The 19879-nt window shown below is 31.4% G+C and overlaps 1 protein-coding gene across 5 annotated transcripts in view; it reads right to left on the bottom strand.

Moving 5' to 3' along the window:
• Positions 1-283: 283 nt before the first annotated feature.
• LOC127280781 (frizzled-2-like) overlaps positions 284-19879 on the bottom strand; it is a 216087-nt gene continuing 196491 nt past the window's right edge. For all 5 annotated transcript variants that reach the window (XM_051304043.1, XM_051304044.1, XM_051304045.1 and 2 more), the window contains one exon: positions 284-7093. In XM_051304043.1, the coding sequence (XP_051160000.1) occupies positions 4836-7046 (2211 nt within the window). In that variant the 5' untranslated portion in view covers positions 7047-7093 and the 3' untranslated portion in view covers positions 284-4835. The remainder of the gene's footprint in view (positions 7094-19879) is intronic.

The following is a 19879-nucleotide window of genomic DNA, read 5'->3' as shown; positions in this document are numbered from 1 at the left end:
ATAATAAGTTAATGAATAAAATAATATAATATAAAATTAAATAATAAAAATAATAATATAATGTTAATTAAAAAAAAAAGTTTTCTAAAAATCAATCATTTAGTTATCTTATTATTATTTTTTTTTCTTAAACTATTTATAGTTTAATAATAAATTCTACCATGCTGCTTTTTTTTGACTCTATAAAAATATTCCAATAATGAAAAAACTATTATAAAGCGCAAATATGTAAATTTATAGGAAAAGGCATGAAGGTATAAATGATGAATGAAAAAAAAAGCGATTGAAGATAAATAATAATAATAAAGTGTATTAAAAATCGTATACAATTTTGATTCTCGAACGTGGTCGACGAACAATTACTTGTAAGGCTATGGCAACATAAATTATTATTATTATTATTTTTATTAATATTATTATTATTAATATTATTATTATTATTATTATTATTACAAAAAGACGACTGCGACTTCGGAACACCAGGCAGTCTTTTGAGACCATCGATCAACCTCGCGAAAAAACGTAAAAGCGAGACGAGGGAAAGCTTCAGCAAAAGAGAAACATGCAATTATTATTACTTAGATTATTAATTGAAAAAAAAAAGTGAAAAGCACAAACAACTAGACACTTATATAGGCAAGAAAATGAATATCATAATATATCTAAGAGATTTTTAATAATTATACAAGAGCGATATAGAGAAAGAGTAAAATTATAAAATTTAGAAATACTTTTGGGTAGTCTTCAATTTTTTTTTTTTATTTTATTGACAATAATCGTGACAAAAAAAATCAGTTTTTGAATACAAACTATTCCCTCGTTTCTCGAAGTTGCGTCCTTCCGCTATTTATATTATATTCTCACATTAGAATTTAATTTATTATTACCGTGTACTCCTTAATTTTAAATGCGCAGAACGATTCGATGCACTTTATACGTTAGACGTCGCAAGTTATTGTTTACTATACATCAATAATTTCAATGTAACACTGACCGGTCGCTCTCATGTATATTTTTCTTTTCATTCTTTTTTTTATTTACGTGTGATATGTGAAACTAACTCTTTTTACTCTTTTGCTACCTTAAATTTTATATGTGTACGTCTGTTTTGGCAGAGGGACCCGTCTCAAATGTACCAAGACGGCTATATAACGTTTTTTTTTTTTTTTTTTTAAGTTTGCTTGAGGCAGTTTTCGTTTTGTTCGAGTCTTTTGACAATTTTCTCTCGCCCGTGTACATTGTACACTGCACCTCGAAACAGAACAGGCGCGTTATATTCAAAAATACTGTTTTTCGTATCAATTTTTTTAAAAATTTTGAAAAGTACGTAAACGCGCCTACTACTCTTCTAGTTTCGCACATTTATTTTTATATATATAATATATATATATTTTTATATATTTATCTATAATATATAATTATGTATCTTTAACCGCGTTGTTTAAGAATCTACTTCAAGACGCATCCAGATCATTAAACATATGGAAATATAAAATAAAATAATAACAAAATATTTTTAGAGAACAAAAATTGATTTGATTTCTCCTACATTTTAAGTCAGATTTATTTTTTTTTATTGAAAGAAACTTTACGAGCCAGACAATGAACTTTGACAAGCAAGTTTAATCCTTTTACATAAATACTTTTGTCGTTATAATGAACTGTTTACAGCAAAGTACAACGACATATCATAATAAGTGAATCATGTCTGGTTTTTTTTTTTTGTAAGGGTCAAGTCAATATAATATTTGAGGACTATTCATTTTATGTTGTAAATAGAAAAAAGATTTCAACTGACTATAAATGTATATTATATATTTTAAAAAAATGACGCGTTCCTCTCTGTACACTCTTTGGACGCTTCGGATCACTTCCGCTAGTGATAATAAGATTTTTTTTTTTTTTCGAGATCTCAAATAAATTTGTCGTGCGATTTTGTCACGATTTACGCAGGACACTTATTATTTTTTTTTTTTTTTGTACACACTACCATCTACATTATGATCGAAGTTATATTATATATTTATTTACAACAGAACATTGTTCAATATAGAGGTGAAATATTTACAAGTTTTTTTTTTTTTTTTTTTTTTTTCCTCTTTACAGTTAGCCTATACACCCTCTCCTTCAATATTGCGGATCAATTTCGCGAGCTTCTTTCGATGAATTATTTTTTCAGATTTTCATTTCATTTTTTCTTTCTACAAAGATTTCTAAAAATCTAAATTCTATTTGAAAAATCTGTCTTCGAAAAAAGCACGCGACGAGAAATATTAATCCGCATTTTTTTTTTTTTTAATAATATCGATTGCTAAAACTAGATAAATAGAAATTTTCTCATTACGCTGAGGCAGTTGATTTTTTGGCGAAAATCTCGATTCTTTATTTTTATTTCGAGAATAATTATACGATATTAACAATTTCAACGTTTTGCCAAATAATTTATTTTCGAAAAATAATTTCATTGTCTTTTGGAAGATTCTTTTTCGAAAAGAAAACTTCTTTTAAGAATATTTGTTCGTTAATGTTTTTTTTTAAATCTTTTTTTTCTTAAGAAAAGTTAAAAAAAAAAGTTTTAAACTTTTTTTTCACATAAATTCTTTTTATAAGAAAAGTAAACTTCTTTTTTCGAAAACTCTTTCATGGAAAAAAGAAGTTTAATCGAAAATTCTCGAATATTTCATTTAAAAAAAAAATTTGACCAACGAAATTGTCTTCTGTAGACAAAAAAAAAAAAAAAACAACAACACTTGAATTTCTTTTTATACTAAAAAGAAGATTTTCCTCTGAGAACAAATTTTTTTTGCTCATAAAAGAAGTTTAAAATTTCTTTATCTGAGGAAATAGTTCCCTTTTTAAGGAAAAATTAAAAAAAAATAGTTGTTTAAAAAAAAACCTTTTTCTGGAAATAGTTTTTATTTCCATAAATAAAAATTTAAAGCTTTCAATTTAGTCAAATTATTTAAAACGGAATTCTATTGTAGAAAATTTCGATAAATTAACGGGAAAAAAGTAGTTTGTGCTATTCGCAAATCAGTTTTGATTGTACACAAACTGCTTCGTAACATAACCTAAAAATTCCTAATCACAATTTTGTTTTACTTTAAGATGTTTACATTTATGTTTTACAATAACAAAATAAAAGTAAAATTTAGTGTTGGTTAGGAATTGAAGTGAAGCAGTTTGTGTAAAACAGAAATAAATTTGTAAATATCACAAACTATTTTTTTTTTGTATTACCGAATTTATCTCAACCCATACAGCACTCAAAATTCCCTGAAACTTGACAGAGCCTCACACGGCAAGGTTAGGACACAAACTTGTATGAACCTTGCCACTGAAGTTTCCTAACCTCACCATATGAGGTTCTGTCAAGTTTCAGGGAATTTTGGGTGGTCTGTGGGAATAGACTTCCTGTCAAAATTCATTCAACTCCTACAATTTAAAAAAAAATATAAAAAATTTAATTTCAAGTTAAAATATATAATTTAAATTACGTCTAACTAATTATTATTATTAAAGTAAAGATTTCAATACTTTTACTAATATTTTTGGTCCGTTGAAAAATATTATCTTTTACATTGACAAACGTTGAAATCTCGTTTTTAAAAGATTAATTGGCATTAATTTCACGACACTGGGTAATTGTCATTTAAAAATCGTGTATTTTCAATTATCAGCTGACTCTGCGCTGTTGAGAGAGTGACATATAGACAAGACAATACACATTAGACGGACAAGCGGACTGCGCGGTGTCCGAAGGAGTGCAGAGAGACTAAATAGAGAGAGAGAGAGAGAGAGAGAGAGAGAAGGATTTTCACGCGCTCATATACACCCACATACATACATTCAAAAAATTACAACAACACATTCACTCATACTAAATCACAATCACACGCGCGACACGGAGACCTCTCGAGTCTAGCAGCTCTCTCTCGTATTTCTTATGGGATACACGTCTGCCTTCGACTATATTCTTGCAAAGGTCATCCGGTTCAGAGAGAACGGTATTTCCATCGACTCTTCGTTAACGATTTGAAATTCCCGCCTCTTGAGAGGTTCCGTGTATGTGTATTTTTTTTTTTTTTTCTTATCACGCGCTTTACAATACGTATATTGGGTACAAGACACTTCAGTAATGTTCGAGACATCACGAACAATATCTGATGAATCTTACAGAAGAGCTTTTCCAAACTTCATTTTTTTTTATAGAGGTGTGCGTTTTTGTCAATATTTCATGTCGCGATTTTATATTGGAATACTCTTTCATTTGATATATATTTAAGGGTCTAAATCTACTAATTGCTGTGTGCTAATAATTTGTCGAAAAATTATTCGATGTAAGAATTATTATTTCATTAGCTGTAAATTCGTGAAGCAATTTAGGCACTAAATTCAACAGTGTAGACCAAAAATCAATGTTGATTCATATTCCAAAATGGAGTGAGAGAGATAGAAAGCATCAGAATAATAAATCTTACATCTTTTGTATTTACAGAGTTCTTTTTTTTTTTTTTTTTTTTTTTTAATAAAGGAGTAATTCCAAATGTGATCGTGACGTTTTTTTGTAACCCAGAAGCCTACACCTCTGTAGCCTGAGTGTAAGACGGAGCCAGTCCATGAGCAGGTGTGAGGGGTCCTGTCGAGGCAAGTGATCTCCTGGAGTAAATGGTGGCAGCCGAATGTGGCGTGTGCGGTGCTGTGTGCGGAGTATGCCTTCGTGAGGCCGACGCGAAGGGCTAAATGGGCCCGTAGTTGCTCAAAGCAGAAGGTCTTTCTTGTTGCTGTGATTCACAGCCTGCGGTGCTCATATCCCCTCCCGCCGACTGGTGACGTCATACGTGTGAGAGTGGCTGTTGCTTAAAGACATGATGATGAAGATGATGTTGAGATGCACTGGCAACACTACCCGGTGGTAGAAGTGCACTTCCAGGACCTGGTGGTGGTGGATAATGTGGAGCTGATGAACGGCCAACAATTCCCTTTACGCCTGACACATTCCCAAGACCACTGACACCTGTAACACCACTGATTCCACCAGCACCACCACCAACACCATCGCCAAATACTCGTCTCCAACGTCTTCGCCACGAGTCCAATGTTTTACCACTCCAAATCCAAACACCTGATGTAATTCCCACCGCAAGAGCCATAAAGTACTTGAGCATAAGAATAGAGTACATTGGCCTTGTTCGACGATGACATGGACAAGCCAAAGATTCAAGCCAATCATTTCTCATTGTTGATTCATAGAGATGACAAGCGAGTACTGCACTCGCTGGCACAGTGTACAACACTGAGAATACACCAATTCGTATCATCAATTTTTCCAATTTATTTGCTTTAGCTCCTGGCTGCCTCTTAATAACCGAACGAATTCTAAAGAGACTGACAAATCCAGCGAGTAGAAAACTAGTTCCCAAGAGAAGATAGACTAGAAGTGGAGCCAGTATAAAAGTTGTCACACCTTCGGGAGCAACTGTACACACACCAGCAATTGGATCACCAGCAACACCACCGGCCAATAGTGCCCAAACAGTTTGAGCAGTGGGCGCAAGCCATGCCGCCAAATGGAAGTACTGTGAATATGAGGCAATTGCCTCATTTCCCCATTTGAGTCCCGCTGCCAGGAACCATGTAAAAGCAAGAATAACCCACCAAACTGACGAAGCCATTCCAAAGAAGTATATCATTAAAAAGACCGTGACACACATTCCTGGTCCTTGAGCACCCGATCTTAATACGGATCCATGGCAGGCAATTTCCTCATGACCTAGATAACTCCTGGTGAGATAGCCCAGTGACACTATAAAATAGCAAGCCGACAAAAAGACAATTGGCCTCTCTGGATATTTGAAACGATGTGTGTCAATCAGAAATGTGGTTATGGTGGTGAGGGTGCTTGCCGCGCAAAGGCCGCTCCACACAGCTAGCCAAACGGCCGCGAATCCCCTTTCCTCCGTTGTGAGAAATGCCCCGTGACATGGAATGTAACAATCTGGAATTCCTACAATGTCTTGATTGTGAACGGGTACCAGACCCGACCAGGGTATTTTGGCGGCGGTGGCTGCTCCTGTCCCATGGAACGCAGGACTTGCTCCCGCTGCCCCCAGGGGATTGTAAACGAGTGGTGCTCTGCATCGGCACGCGCACTCTCTTACCTTTTCCTCCAGGGGGACTTGACAGTTTTTTTGATTTTTTCCCGGTTTACATTTTGGCAATTGCGACGTTTTTGATGGTCTCGTTGGTCTTGGTGGTGCCGCCGGTGCTATTGATGGTTGATTAGCTCCGCCACCTTGTTCCGATGTACTCGTACGATTATCCTGATCCATACAGAGATTATCAGGATCGCCTTGCATTGGTAATCTTTCACAAGCCATTCTCTCTGGCCAGGAGAATCCATATTGTTGCATTAGTGGCGCACAACCAGTTCTTGCACGTTCACAAACACTACGACACGCTGGCAATGGTTTATTGTACTCGGGTAGACAAATTGGTGTATACATTGAGCATAGGAAAAATTTCAAATCCGGCGAACATTTAATTTCAACGAGTGGCCAAAATTGATGAACCTCAAGACCAGCCTCCTCTTGTGTATCGTGATTCAATTCATTTGGCATCGCTGTATAATTATAGCCAATTCCTCTACACATGGGAATTGTGATTTCTTCACATCTACCGAGTCCATGATTTGATCCACTTCCAGGATGATTTCCAATCATTGAATGACCAGATCCTCCTCCGCCTATGGATGAACCTAAATTTCCTGGATTTCCTCCATTTCCCGGTATTATTCCAACAATTGACGATGACGATTGTGACGATGATGATGATGATGATGATGATTGTGACGATGATGATGCGGACGATGACGAGGAAGACTGGGGTGATATCACACCGGGAACAAGATCCAATTCATTGTTCACGGGACCCACAGCTGATTCCGATCGAGTGATTGGCAACAGTAAGATTACCAATAAAAAAGATAAGTCTGCCATGGTCCTAGGTAAAAGCAGGGGTCCTTTCATTCGTCGACTGTGTCCCATTTTGGAAGATTCTCCCTTTAAGCTCTCGGCTGTCGCATCACGCCTGCCTGAAATTGGAAAAAAAAATTATTTTTATCAAATTATTCAAGAATGAATGATTATTTTAGACTTAATGTTAATCAATATATATTTAAATATTCATTGGTGATTTAAATCCGAGACATAATGATGGAAAAAGATTTGCTTTAATTTTTAATCTGTGAATTGATTAAATTTTAATGACAAAATAGTTGGAATTTAGAATCTGAATTATTTCAGTAAGATTTTCACTGTAAATTAGTAGAATTATTTTTGTGAAATCTGTTTTACCGATTAATGATAATGCAGAATTGACTGTTCAAAATCTGTAATAATTCGACTAATCTTCAGTGAAATATGACTGAATTGTAATGGAAATCTTACAATTAGTAAACTTTTTGTCAAAAAAATTTTACCCAATTTTTTAGGGTGAGAATAATAATAGTTAAAATCATCATACTAATTATTATTATTAATTATTATTTTAATATACAGTGATAATATCAGAACTAGTGTATAATTACATTTTTTTTTTATTTTAATTAGAAATTAATTTTTCATTTCGTACGACCCTCTTTTTTAATTATGAAAAAAAAAATGTATTAGCTCGGGGTGAAGTATATATATGTATATCAAAGACTCACTAGAATTGTAATTATGCTCTAGTTATTTTTTCATTAAGGTTTAACTTTGACAACTAAATTGAAATCGATCCATACTTCTTTATAAAATGAATATGACCTAAAGAAGTCTCTTGACATAAAAATTAAGAGTATAATTTTAATTCAAGTAGAAATAATTAAATTTAAAAATATAAGCATAATAATTAATAAATATAATGTTATATTTCTAAATTTAATTTAAATATCTCGTTATTTTTAATAAAACAAAATATTAAAATTAAATGAAAAAAATTAATTTAGAAAAATAAATATACGCTGAAAGTATTAATAATAATAAATAAAAGATTGTGTGTGTGTGTGTGACACAATAAATCATGCCATCAAGACAAATCTTCCTTTGTCAAGAAAGAAATAAAAATAACAGTCCATCAAGAGCATTAAGATTAATGGAAGAAAAATTCAAGATATTTTTCCTCTACAGAATCCAGAACACAACGTATTGAGACGCGCTACTAAAATAATTCAGACTCTTAAATAATTTCTTTCGTGATTGTTTTAGTGGCATACTGCTATAATGGTGGTGGAGGGGGGGGGGGAAGAATGGCAGTCTGGTAACGAGAGAAAGCAGAGAGCCAAAGATCGAGGAACACACGGGTGATCTTATAATAGTCGACCCGCGGAAAACACGTGACCGAAGTGAAATGTTATTGTAGGAGGCCGTGTTAGTTTTACCGTTTGTTAACTGCCATATAGTCACCCTAACGTGACGCTATTTTTAAGCCCGCGACGTTGCATTCGAGTGCAAACGTCGACTAAAATTGATGTATATATATATATATACATATGCTCTCCTCCGTGTGTGGTTTTTGAATGCGATCGACGTGTTCGTTAAAAAGAACATTATATACAAGAAACGTGCGTCTCGTCACTCTCTCATTGAGAGCCAACTCTTTCCTCTTAAACTCTGACCCCGGGAGCCTCAATTGCAACCTCGGGACTTGACGAAGTACAAATGAGAAATCGAATCGTTATATGAGCCAACTTTGAAAGTTCAACAACCGGACAATTCAAGCAAATCCTCGTCGTCGTCCCCCCCCTCCTTCACCTAGGGTCAATTTTTCTCTAGGGGATTCCCTTTATCACCCTTCGACTTCCTCTGTCTCTTACTAGCGATTATTATTAGTCGATGCCAATCGATGTTGGTAACTTGCTCGGGCAATTACGAGGGGTTGTGATCAGACTCCGAAAACAGAGAAAGAGGGACCTCATCCCCGGCGTTCATTTTTTGTGACTGGCACTTCTTGTCCCTATTGCTCATAAACACGTGACTCACGTTTATCCCATAAATTTAAAATTATTTGAAAACAGAGCCGCGTGTAACACACCCGAGTGAGGTCGTTTTTTTTTTTTTTTTTTCCTAGAGGGCAATGATTTTTTGAGGTTTTAAGGAATATTTATGATGAGACATTGCTTTATAGTAGAGGAATTGGGATCTTTAACCAGAAAGATTTACTCGTAACAGATGGGTGTATAAGTTATAAGAGTTGGAAATTTTTGAAAAAGTGTTCAATGAAAAAAAAAAGCTCATTTGCGGTGTGTCTGTTGATTCTCTTTGAATATATTATCTAAATGGTTATATAGTTGATATCATATATAGAATATGTCAGTTCTATAAATAAAGAACGATATTATCTTAATTTCGGATTAATTTAAATTACACCAAAAAGATTAAAACATTTTAAATTTAGAAAAAAACTGCAATTTTCGTACCACAATAACCTCCCGGTTGACGATAGTTGAAATTACTTTAGAATAACAGTGAGAAAGAAGTATCATAAAAAGATTCTAAAATGATCATACAATATAGTTTTAATGACAATTATTTTCTGTGGCATTGCTTTTTTGTGTGGGAGTGACTCGTTTATTGCAATATATATATATATATATATATGAAGTTGCATGAAAAGCTATAAGCATTTAAAGGGTGTTAAGCACCGGTACGTTTATATATATGTATTTCGATTGTGCTCATAACTTCCCATTACGATGAAAACCCTCCGGCAATTCACGGGGTGAAGAGTGTTGAGAGGTGGATGACAGAAAAAGGGGTATAAGGGACGAGAGGGGGGGGGTGGAGGAGGAGGGTTTGTGCGACACCAAGTTACACTCTTGGCAATGAATCAGTTTTAAAGCCTAGACTTCTCTGCCAACGCAGGAATATACATTGTTTGGGTTGTGATATACTCTTCTTATATGCAAATTACACCTTGGTTTTTAAATATTCAAAAAGAAACGAAATTTGAGATATATTTTTTTCCCCTATTTTTTTTCATGTACTATATGTAAAATATCCAATTGTCCTCTTTTGTTGAGTATTATTTATATAAAAAGTAAAATTCTATTCTTTTTTTTCGGTTTCGAAACACCAGAATCTGAAAAATTAAAATTAAAAATACCATTTAATTTACATAAATAATTATTTAATACAAATAATTATTTGTACACGGTGAATAATGGAAAAACGAATAAAGTAGCTTTTACTATTTTTAAAGTAAAACCGGAAGTGTTCACAATTTCTGCACATTTCTGTCAATTTTTATTCTAGAAATAGTAAAATTTACTCCTGAAATAGTAAAAATTATTCTGGAAATAGTAAATTTTACTATTTCTGGAGTGAAAATTGTCAGAAATGCACAGAAACTGCGGACAGTTCCTGTTTTACTTTTAAAGTAGTAAAAGTTACTTTATTCGTTTTTGTTTTTCCATTTTTCTCCGTGTACAAATATTATTTGATTATATTCAAGTAACAGATTATTTGAATGAAATAAATTTTTTTCAGTGTAGGTATTAGATTTTTTTCTAAAACATAATTTTAATAAAAATTTTATCAAAAGAATACAAGAATATATATATATATATATATATATATATATTTATTTTTAAAATTTGCAATGATTTTTTTTTTGAATTTAATGGATAATCAGGGATCTCAAATACAGAAACGAAAGGTTCTTTTTCATTTCTGTGAATGAGGTTCAAATGAAAGTTGGCGCTATCTGATAATGATTGGCATGAATGGAATAAGAACACACTTTGAGATAAATCTCTAATGATGCATTGAACTGAAGTCGGTCTGGCTTTGAAGTTTCGATACGAATTGATGAAACAGCGAGAAGCTGTGTGTGTGTATATATATATATCTATTTTAGTCACATAAATTTTCCTTTAAATTCGTCACACTGTTATTTTTGTAATTTGCTTTTTTTCTTGAATTTCTTTTATGTTCAATTTATATTTTTAAGAATTTAATAATCAAATAAATTTTTCCATTTTACATTTCAATATAAATAAAAAATTTAAGTACCACATATTAATTTGCAGTAAAATATCTTAAAAAATTCTAGAATCTAGATCTAAGGGTCATGACTTAGTGTGTCAACAAACGATTTTAAAAGTTTATAATAATTTTTTTTTTTGTGATGAATTTTTTGTCACCAAATTCTTGGAAAATTTTCGAGCTCCAAGATTCTCTTTTCATCGTTTTTGGAGGAGAGAAGTAATTTCGGCCTCTCTTTTTATCATATATATAGCAAGAGCCGAGAGCACATCTTGCATGCAGAAGGAGACTTTTTTTTTGGGCCATTAAAAGCGATACTAAACGTCATGGTGACTTTCATTTACCGTATGATCACCTCGAGTGAAGGGAAGTATACTTTAAAAGAAAGCTCGCGACGCTTAGTTTAGATTCTTATCGTAATTGCCGTAGTAACGAACTTTTCGCTTTTCATCAGTATCTCTTGGCAAGGGGAGGTGTAAGAGAAAAAGAGAGAGAGAGAGCAAAATGAAGACTAAGAAGTATATAAGAATAAAGAAGAAGATGAAGAAAAAGAAGAAGTAGAAGAAGAAGAAGAAGAAGCAAGAGAAGGTAACGAGAGGATAGTCTCTGTCAAGTGGATGAGCCTCAAACAAGCAGCTATCTCGCAACCTACCTGTAGTTTATTTAAGAAACTCCATGGGACACCGAACCAACTCGTTTGCTTCGTTCCTCCCTCGCGCGCGTTTCTCTCACCGCGAGAGCCTCGAGACTTGAAAATCTTTGTAGGACGTATATAGGAACTCTTCAGACAAGGATAATTCATGCGCGAGCCTCCTCCCGAGGCAGACACCGATTCCTCGGATATTATTTTCTCTCCTTTTTTTTTTTTTTTTAATGCTTACTTTTAATATTTCTTCGAGAGCTCTGAGCTCATCCACATAAAAGGACGTGTGGATAAACGCAAAACTCTCTTGTCAAAAGTATCATAATATTTATATAAAGGATGATCCACGACTAGAAGAAGAAGAAGAAGGAGAAGGATTATAAATCTCTCTAAAAAATTATTTTTCCCGAAAAAAAGAATGAGAAATAAAGTAAATATTTTTAAAAGGTTGGAATAAGAAGGGAGTTAGATTTTAACCCCTAACGGAATTCTATATGAAAGTTGTTTTAAATACAGTCAGAAAAAAATTTGTAACAAATTTTAGTTGAACCAAAACCGCATAATCATAGAAAAGATTTGAAATCAAAATGAGTTGAATTGAGACTCAATTTTAAGTGCAATGAGTTTGAAATAACCAAAAAATTATGTTACCACAAAAATAGGCTAAAAATCCTCAACTAAGGCGGGGAAATATTCAATCTTAGGAAAAAAAAAAAAAAATTCTTTTCGCCGATTTAACGTTGGTAACTTCAGTGTATCATTGTGGAGTTAATGCCAAAGAAGTTATAATCTACTGATATTAACACTCTTTTCAAATTGATTTTTAACTCAAACAATTTTACTCCCAACTTCTGTTGTCATTAACTTTGTAAAATTTTTTTTACGTAAAAAAAAAAATTTCGATTTCTTTCTCGGGCAAAAAAAATTGAGTAAGTTTTTACAAAAAAAAAAAGTCGAAAATAATTTTTATTATTTTGGAAAATTGGAACGCTGTTGTGCGTAAATGTTTCCCTTTTTGTTATTACATGCACTCGCGGTTTATAGTTTGAGGAAAAAGTATAATACAAATAACGACTTGCGAACTGCAACGATGGGAGGTAAATATAATTGGAGATTGTAATAATTGGATTCAAGAATGTTATAATTGGATGCAATAAACAACGGATCAGGTACTTTGTAGAGGCAGAGCAACGCAGTACTCTTCTGTTTTATCTGGCTCTTCAATTTATTTCCAAGCGAGTTTAGTACTTAATTTCAGCATAAAATTCTCATCTTGCTTTTTGAGACTTTTACCTCAAAGGCATATGTATATATATATATATATTCATTCAGGATAGTTTTTAAGTCAATATACTGTATAATTTAATACATATATGAAACTGTTTCACTTTTGTGAACAAACACAATTAACGCTGGCGTATACGGTATCGTATTACTGTGTGATCCACAGAGATAAGAAAGTTTGCAAAACTCAATCGAGAGAGGGAGAGAGAGAGAGAGATAAAAAAAAAGAAAGTGTGTGTACGAATAGGATGTTGTGATTTAATGTTTGATTGTGTTACACACAGTTTACTGACCATTTAAAGTGATAATCAAGATTTACCTTTCTTGATAAGAAACGAGAGAATTATATTATATCTATAATATTGAGAGACATGAATTCAAATATTTAAAAATACTTTTCTCAATAATATGGATATCGTATCGTGTTGTAAATAATTGAATACAACTTTCCTGTCAATGTTTGTCTACATATTCCGTCATGTTTGCGAATTAGTTCACTGTTTCTTTTATACTGAGTAGCTAGTGCGTGCTAGGAGTATTCATTTGAATTCTTTGAATTCTCTCGCGGATGAAGTGAGAGTTTATTATTAGATCTTTTACTCTGCAACTGTTCAACTTCTCTTATATATGAGACTTGAAAGTATTCCATTGTTTTAAGAAGCTGAAAAAATCGCTTTTTTTCTAATTCAATTATAAAAGGTATAGATGTAATTTTCATATGTATTGTTAATAGCACCAACGCGGTAGATTTAATAAATGTTAATTTTTTTTTTTTTTTTTTATATAAAAGATTCAGGTTTTCAAAAGGACCGATATACTCGTAACTATTTATTAGTCGCACAGGATTTTACATTCACGCCCATTGCGCTTGCTGTTTATACGAATATAAAGTGCTGTGTATATTATGCTTAGTACTACTGAATTCAACTCCGCCCTGATGGAGAGAGGTTACGTTATAATTTTCATGGACAATTTACTTGCGGAAGGACCTTCTGTTATATACGATTATAATTTTGTTTTTTTTTTTTTTATAATCACTTGAAAATTTTGAATCCCAAAATTTTTATTCACTCAAGAGATCGCTAATGTTCAAAAATCGATGAAATGGATTTTATTATAAAATAATAAACCCCCATTATTTTCCACTTTAATGGATTAATTTTTTAAAGGCTTGCAAGTATTAAAATTTTATCTAAATTTTAAGATTATGTTCGTTTCTTGGTTAGGAGAATTTAAAGTTATGTTTGTCAGACATAACCTCAAACCCAATGGTCCCTTGACCTATATCCTTGAATTTTGAGGTTATGTTTGAACTAAGACCTTGAATCCTGGAAACCTATGGCTTAGAATTTTAAGGTTATGTTTGATCTCTGACCTTGAATCCTAGAATTCTATTCCCTTGAATTTTAAGGTTATGTTTGATCCATGACCTTGAAGACCTAGGACCTTGAATTTTGAGGTTATGTTCGTTTTAATACTAATATAGGTAGATATATGGCTCGTTTCACGTCAATTCGCCTGTGGGTTTGAGGTTAAAATCAGAACTAACCTAACCTTGTCAAAAACTTGGGTTGTTTGTACAATTCAAATTTAGAGAGCACACTATGAAACTTTTTTCTATATACCTACTCTAAATAAAAGATCAAAAAATGAATGCCAAACTTTCATAAACCAAACAATGAAAGATATATATTTTAATACAATATAGAGAAACTTTCAATAAATCATTTTAATTTATTCATATTTTTTCCATTTACAAAAAAAATTTATAAAAACGAAATCGAAATAATAATAATTATATTTAAATAATAAATAAACATTTAACATAAATATTTAAAGAATTCAAATTTGAATTGAAAGAAATCGAGAAAAAAAAAGGGAGAATGAAATGAATCAAGAAAAGACGATTCTAACTGAATTCAACACAAGAGAGAAACATTTATAATTCAAATGAATTCACGATCACAAGTATAGATAAATTTCCCTCCGATCACATATATAAAAATTTGATTAATGATCAGAAAAAAAAATGTTTTTTTCGAAAAGAAAAATATATATTAATATTACAAGATGACAAATTTACATAATTTTATATTAATATTTAAAAAAAAAAAATGTTTCTCACATATTTGCGAGATATAATCCTTATATATATGCGAAAGTCGTCAACCTTCATATATATAATTATGAATCACGAAGCATCGATCCGCATCGATGAAAAGGGTAAATATGACTTGCGAATACACATACACACAAAAGCACAACTCGTTCATAAATATTTACACGATTGTATTAAATGAGATAATATGTGAAACGAGAGAGAGTTGAATATATAAAGGCAAAAGAAAGAAGTACTATATAATGAATAATTATGAACGGAAAGTACAGTTTATATCCCATACAAATTATAATCAGGAAATATTTTGAAGAGAAACGGTGCAAAGAACGATATATTGATTACGCATGTATATATAGGGTATAGACCTGATTAATAGTATGTTCACTCTGACGGGCTCATTAACTCATGTGGGTCGCATTGCTATACTGACTCTAAATATATATATATATATATTTGTGTCGCCATTAATGAATTTTCTAACTGGTCTATATAAAATTATAAAGGTCTTTTATTCGCAAATATATGTAAAATCCACAATTTCTTTTTCTCCTCCCACCTATATTTAATATTCAATTAATCGGCTTTGATAGACTCCGCGCAATATAAAAAGAAATTACTGTACAAGTGTTATAAAGTTATATTTAAGCTGTCTCGGGAGGTATATATATATATGTGTTGTGTAATAAGTGGCTTTTATTGAATAGGGCAAATAATATTAACCTCATTCTATATATTAACCTCACACAAAGTTCGGTGTAGGACGAAAAAATTGTCTATTAAAATGACATTAGAAAAAGAAGGAAATGTTAAAAAAAAAAAAAAATAATTTTTTATGTTTGTAAATTTAAAAATAACAATATCATTTTCTAATTGTTTAATAAAGTAGGTATTAATTAACTTGATATATAATTTTTAACCTTCTATCATCTCAAGTGTTTTATTTCCAAATAAGTCACTAGTTCCATAAGATAGGATCCACGAATTTGGATTTTTCTAAAATTTACCTTCAAATTCGTAGTCCACACTGAAAAAAAAAATGTTTAATGAGTACAAGCAAATTTTGGTTGTGCCAACCGAATTATTTGGTTAGCGTTACCGAAGTTTAGTTGTACTGACTAATTGTAAGCATTTAATTGCTTGGACCACAAAATTTTTTCAGTGCAGCAACACTAAAAATTTACGAGTAATACGTTTCAAAACAATTTTAGCTGATATTAAAAAAAGATGCGTTATTAGAAATTTGTAAAATCTGCCTTCAGATTCGTCATTCGTAACCTCATTAACCTCTGAGTAACAAATTTGAAGTAACGATTTTAGAAAATCGGCAGCCATATTCGATTTGTCATTTTGAAATTTGACGTCTTTGAGAAATTCAAGCAAAGGGTTTGAATGCAACGTGAAAAAATACATTAAGAAACAATCTTGTAATTTCTGATCCAAAAGTTGATGCTAGCACAGAAAAAACGCTAGGTAAATTTTGTTGCGGGTAATTTTAACCAATGCTAATTCACATAGACGGTGGCCCCCCACAACTAGGATAAAATTTGTTGCAGGTAATTTTTATACCGATTTTGGGGTAAAAATTCTACTTTTTTTTCGTGTGAGGTTATATCTGACTTTTATATGATTTCTGTTATTTGAATAAATATTTCAAGTTTTAAAGGACTTTAATGTAGTATTTTTCAAAAAAAAAAAATCTTAAATTTCATAGCAATAGAAGAAAATTGTTACAATGGTCGTCACAACACAGTACAGAGAAATGAAAAAATTTAAGCACACGAAAAAAGGGATGGAATTCATATTTAAGGAAAATGGGGTAAATTATAATTTACCAAGGGATGTCGACGACGATGAAAGTACTTGCGACGTAGACACTGCAAATTGCAGGTCATAAATAAATTATGGTATTATAAATTATCTCGAGTTTGCAAGGGCGTTACTTAATGAAGAAACTTTTCGAATATTAATGGCTTTTATGATTATGTGTATATATATACACATAATCCATATCCCTCCTCGTATATATACGAGGAACACGTTCATCTTCAAAAACTGCCATATTCACGCAATGTTGTATTATGTTTTTCATTCATATACATTGCGGTAACAAAATTGTAATTCCTTTCTGACAGATTTGTGCTCTTTATATACAATATACATGCGTTAACTATGCAAAGTACATTTTATCGATCTGCTTTTAATATGTATATATATATATTCGCACACAGATTTACACCTTTTCAAGAATGTTCCCACATTCCATAATATACCAATAATAATAATAATAATAATAATAAAATCTGCATCGAGAGAAAATCTCCAGAGAATGGAGAATTATTAGAAATATTGTTCGTCTAGATCAAAAATTTTATAATTTTCACCCTTTTAAATTATTTTCACAATATAAATATAAAAATTGCAAACTTTTAAAAACTGAACTTATAAACATTTATTGTTACCGAATTGAATGTAATTCATATAGTCTACCTAAAATAGAAAGAGCTTCATCCTTTTTGGTGCTTAAATTCTTGCAACCTGCGATGATTGAAAAGGGAAGGTATATAGGCGTGACCAAAACGCAAGTTGCAAGAATTTAAGCACCAAAAAGGATGAAGCTCTTGCTATTTTAGGTAGACTATATGAGGTATTCCGCGGGCGAGAATTTTATGCTTTTTAAAGTACGTCATTCTTACCATAAAATAGTATTTATACTTATTTAGCATGGACTTACTTTACGTTAAAAATGCATTATTTTATACTTCGATAGGTAAACAAAGTTATCTGCTATTAAAGGATAAAGCAGTTTCATGTTAAAAAGGCAAATTTGTTTTTTCCGTGCAAAAATACATCAAACTGAAAAATCTAAACATAACAAAAGAGCAATGCGAATATAATTTATGGTTAAAACGGCTTGCTCATTGTGAATTAACCTTATACACTTTTTGACATATTTTCGTGGCAAGATCCACCAACCTGTTTATATATGTGTTTTTTTCACTGATTGACAGTGAATATCTTACTGATTGAATTAGTGAAATCTGTTTTATCGACAGAGAGTTTACTGATTCAATCAGTGAGGTTTTCATTGTCAATCAGTGAAAATACACCTGGTTTCCAGTGAAATTTTCACTGAATGAAACCAGTGGTATACTTATAACTGGTTCACCAGTGAAATTCCACCAGTGATTCAAATTTAGAGAGACTAGTGAATTAATTTCTAATCGTTAATCATAAACGTAGTGGACTTCAGTATTCTATTATATTAACCTTTATATATTCAAAAGCAATCTCCCTGATTGGGAAAATTCGTTTTGTAAAACTTAAAATTGTTAAATTTTAAAAATAAACAACTATTCGCATTGAAGTGAAAGTTTGACTGTTATTCAAAATTTAATTGGACAAAATTTGAAAAAGCAAAGAAAGTATATATATATTCTGAAAATCAAAGTGAATAGCGCAGGAAAGCGTTGAAATAACGAAACATATATGTATATATATAGATTTATAAAGTGGAACTGAAGCGATGAAAAGGTCACTGTGAGAGTTTCAATTAGAGCAGAGAATGAATACTATGCTTTGCTTCTGGATAGCGCGAGTAATAAAATGATTATGAGCAGGACACAACGTCGAATAGAACGTATATATATATATATATATATATATATATGTTACTTTAACTTGCAAGCGAGAACATATATATATACTCTTCAAATACCGTAGAAATGATTCCATGGAACGCCACGCCTCTTCGCTAATTAATTAAGAATGAATTATGGATTCGCGCGGTCGGTTAATTGGATACGATTCGTTTGCTCTTACACTGCGTATGCACTATTCGAGGATTCTATTAGGTCTGCGGTTGTCGTCTTCGTCGTTGTTGTCGTCTCTACTACTACTCTTCGGGAGAGAATTTAAGCTCTTTTGGTTCCTCACACGTAACGCACAAAATGCATATATATATATATATACGCTTAAAAAGAACGAGAAGAAGAAGAATCATGACAACCATGATGAATTACCCAGAGAGGGATCTTTTCTCTTCTTGGAACAATTTGTTGTTTCCATTAACTTTAACTTTCTTACACAAAAATATCTCACATTTGTATATTTTATTATTGCGAAAATTGAAACTCAATTTCCCAGAAGATTAATATACAGACTTTTTTTTTTGCTCTATATTGTGCAAAATTTCATTTTGAAAATAATTTTTTTTTTTTTTTTTTTTAAATGCAAATAATATATAGATAACGAAAAACATTTGTTGTGCCGGAAATAACTTTATGTTAAAAGGTGTAAAAAAAATTTAGTCAAATTATACTGAATTATTTTTTGAAATAACCCACTGCGTGGTGTTTTGAAATCACTTTTGAAGTAATTTGAATTGTGCTGAGTTGGAAACTTTTAAAAAATTTTAATATTACTTTTGAAATTCTTCGGAATAACTGATAGTGTAATTAAGGAAGAATCGGGACAAAAATCAGTCCAACTGTGTATTTTTGTATTTTTAAAGAAAAAGATTATTTAAATTATAAAAAAGCGGTGAAATTTTAAATAGATTAATTCAAAAAAAAATTTTAAACAGAAATTGTATTTTAAAACAATATTAAAAAGTTTTATGTATAGAAAACGATTCAGGTAACATAATCTTAAACATAAAATAAAAAAGAGTTTTTAGGTTATGTTAGCTGAAACGTTTTCTATATATAAAAACTTTTTATTTTAATTTAAATGCAATTTTTAATTGTTTAAAATTTTCAAAATTAAGTTATTTAAAATTTCATATGGAAAATAGTGATATAACGTATGTCG

The sequence above is a fragment of the Leptopilina boulardi genome, unplaced genomic scaffold (assembly GCF_019393585.1).
Source record: "Leptopilina boulardi isolate dan_hultmark-lab unplaced genomic scaffold, ZJU_Lbou_2.1 LbouV2_25, whole genome shotgun sequence".
Lineage (NCBI taxonomy): Eukaryota > Metazoa > Arthropoda > Insecta > Hymenoptera > Figitidae > Leptopilina > Leptopilina boulardi.
The sequence above is the reverse complement of the archived record's forward strand: the minus strand, read 5'-3'. Positions and strand labels throughout refer to the sequence as shown.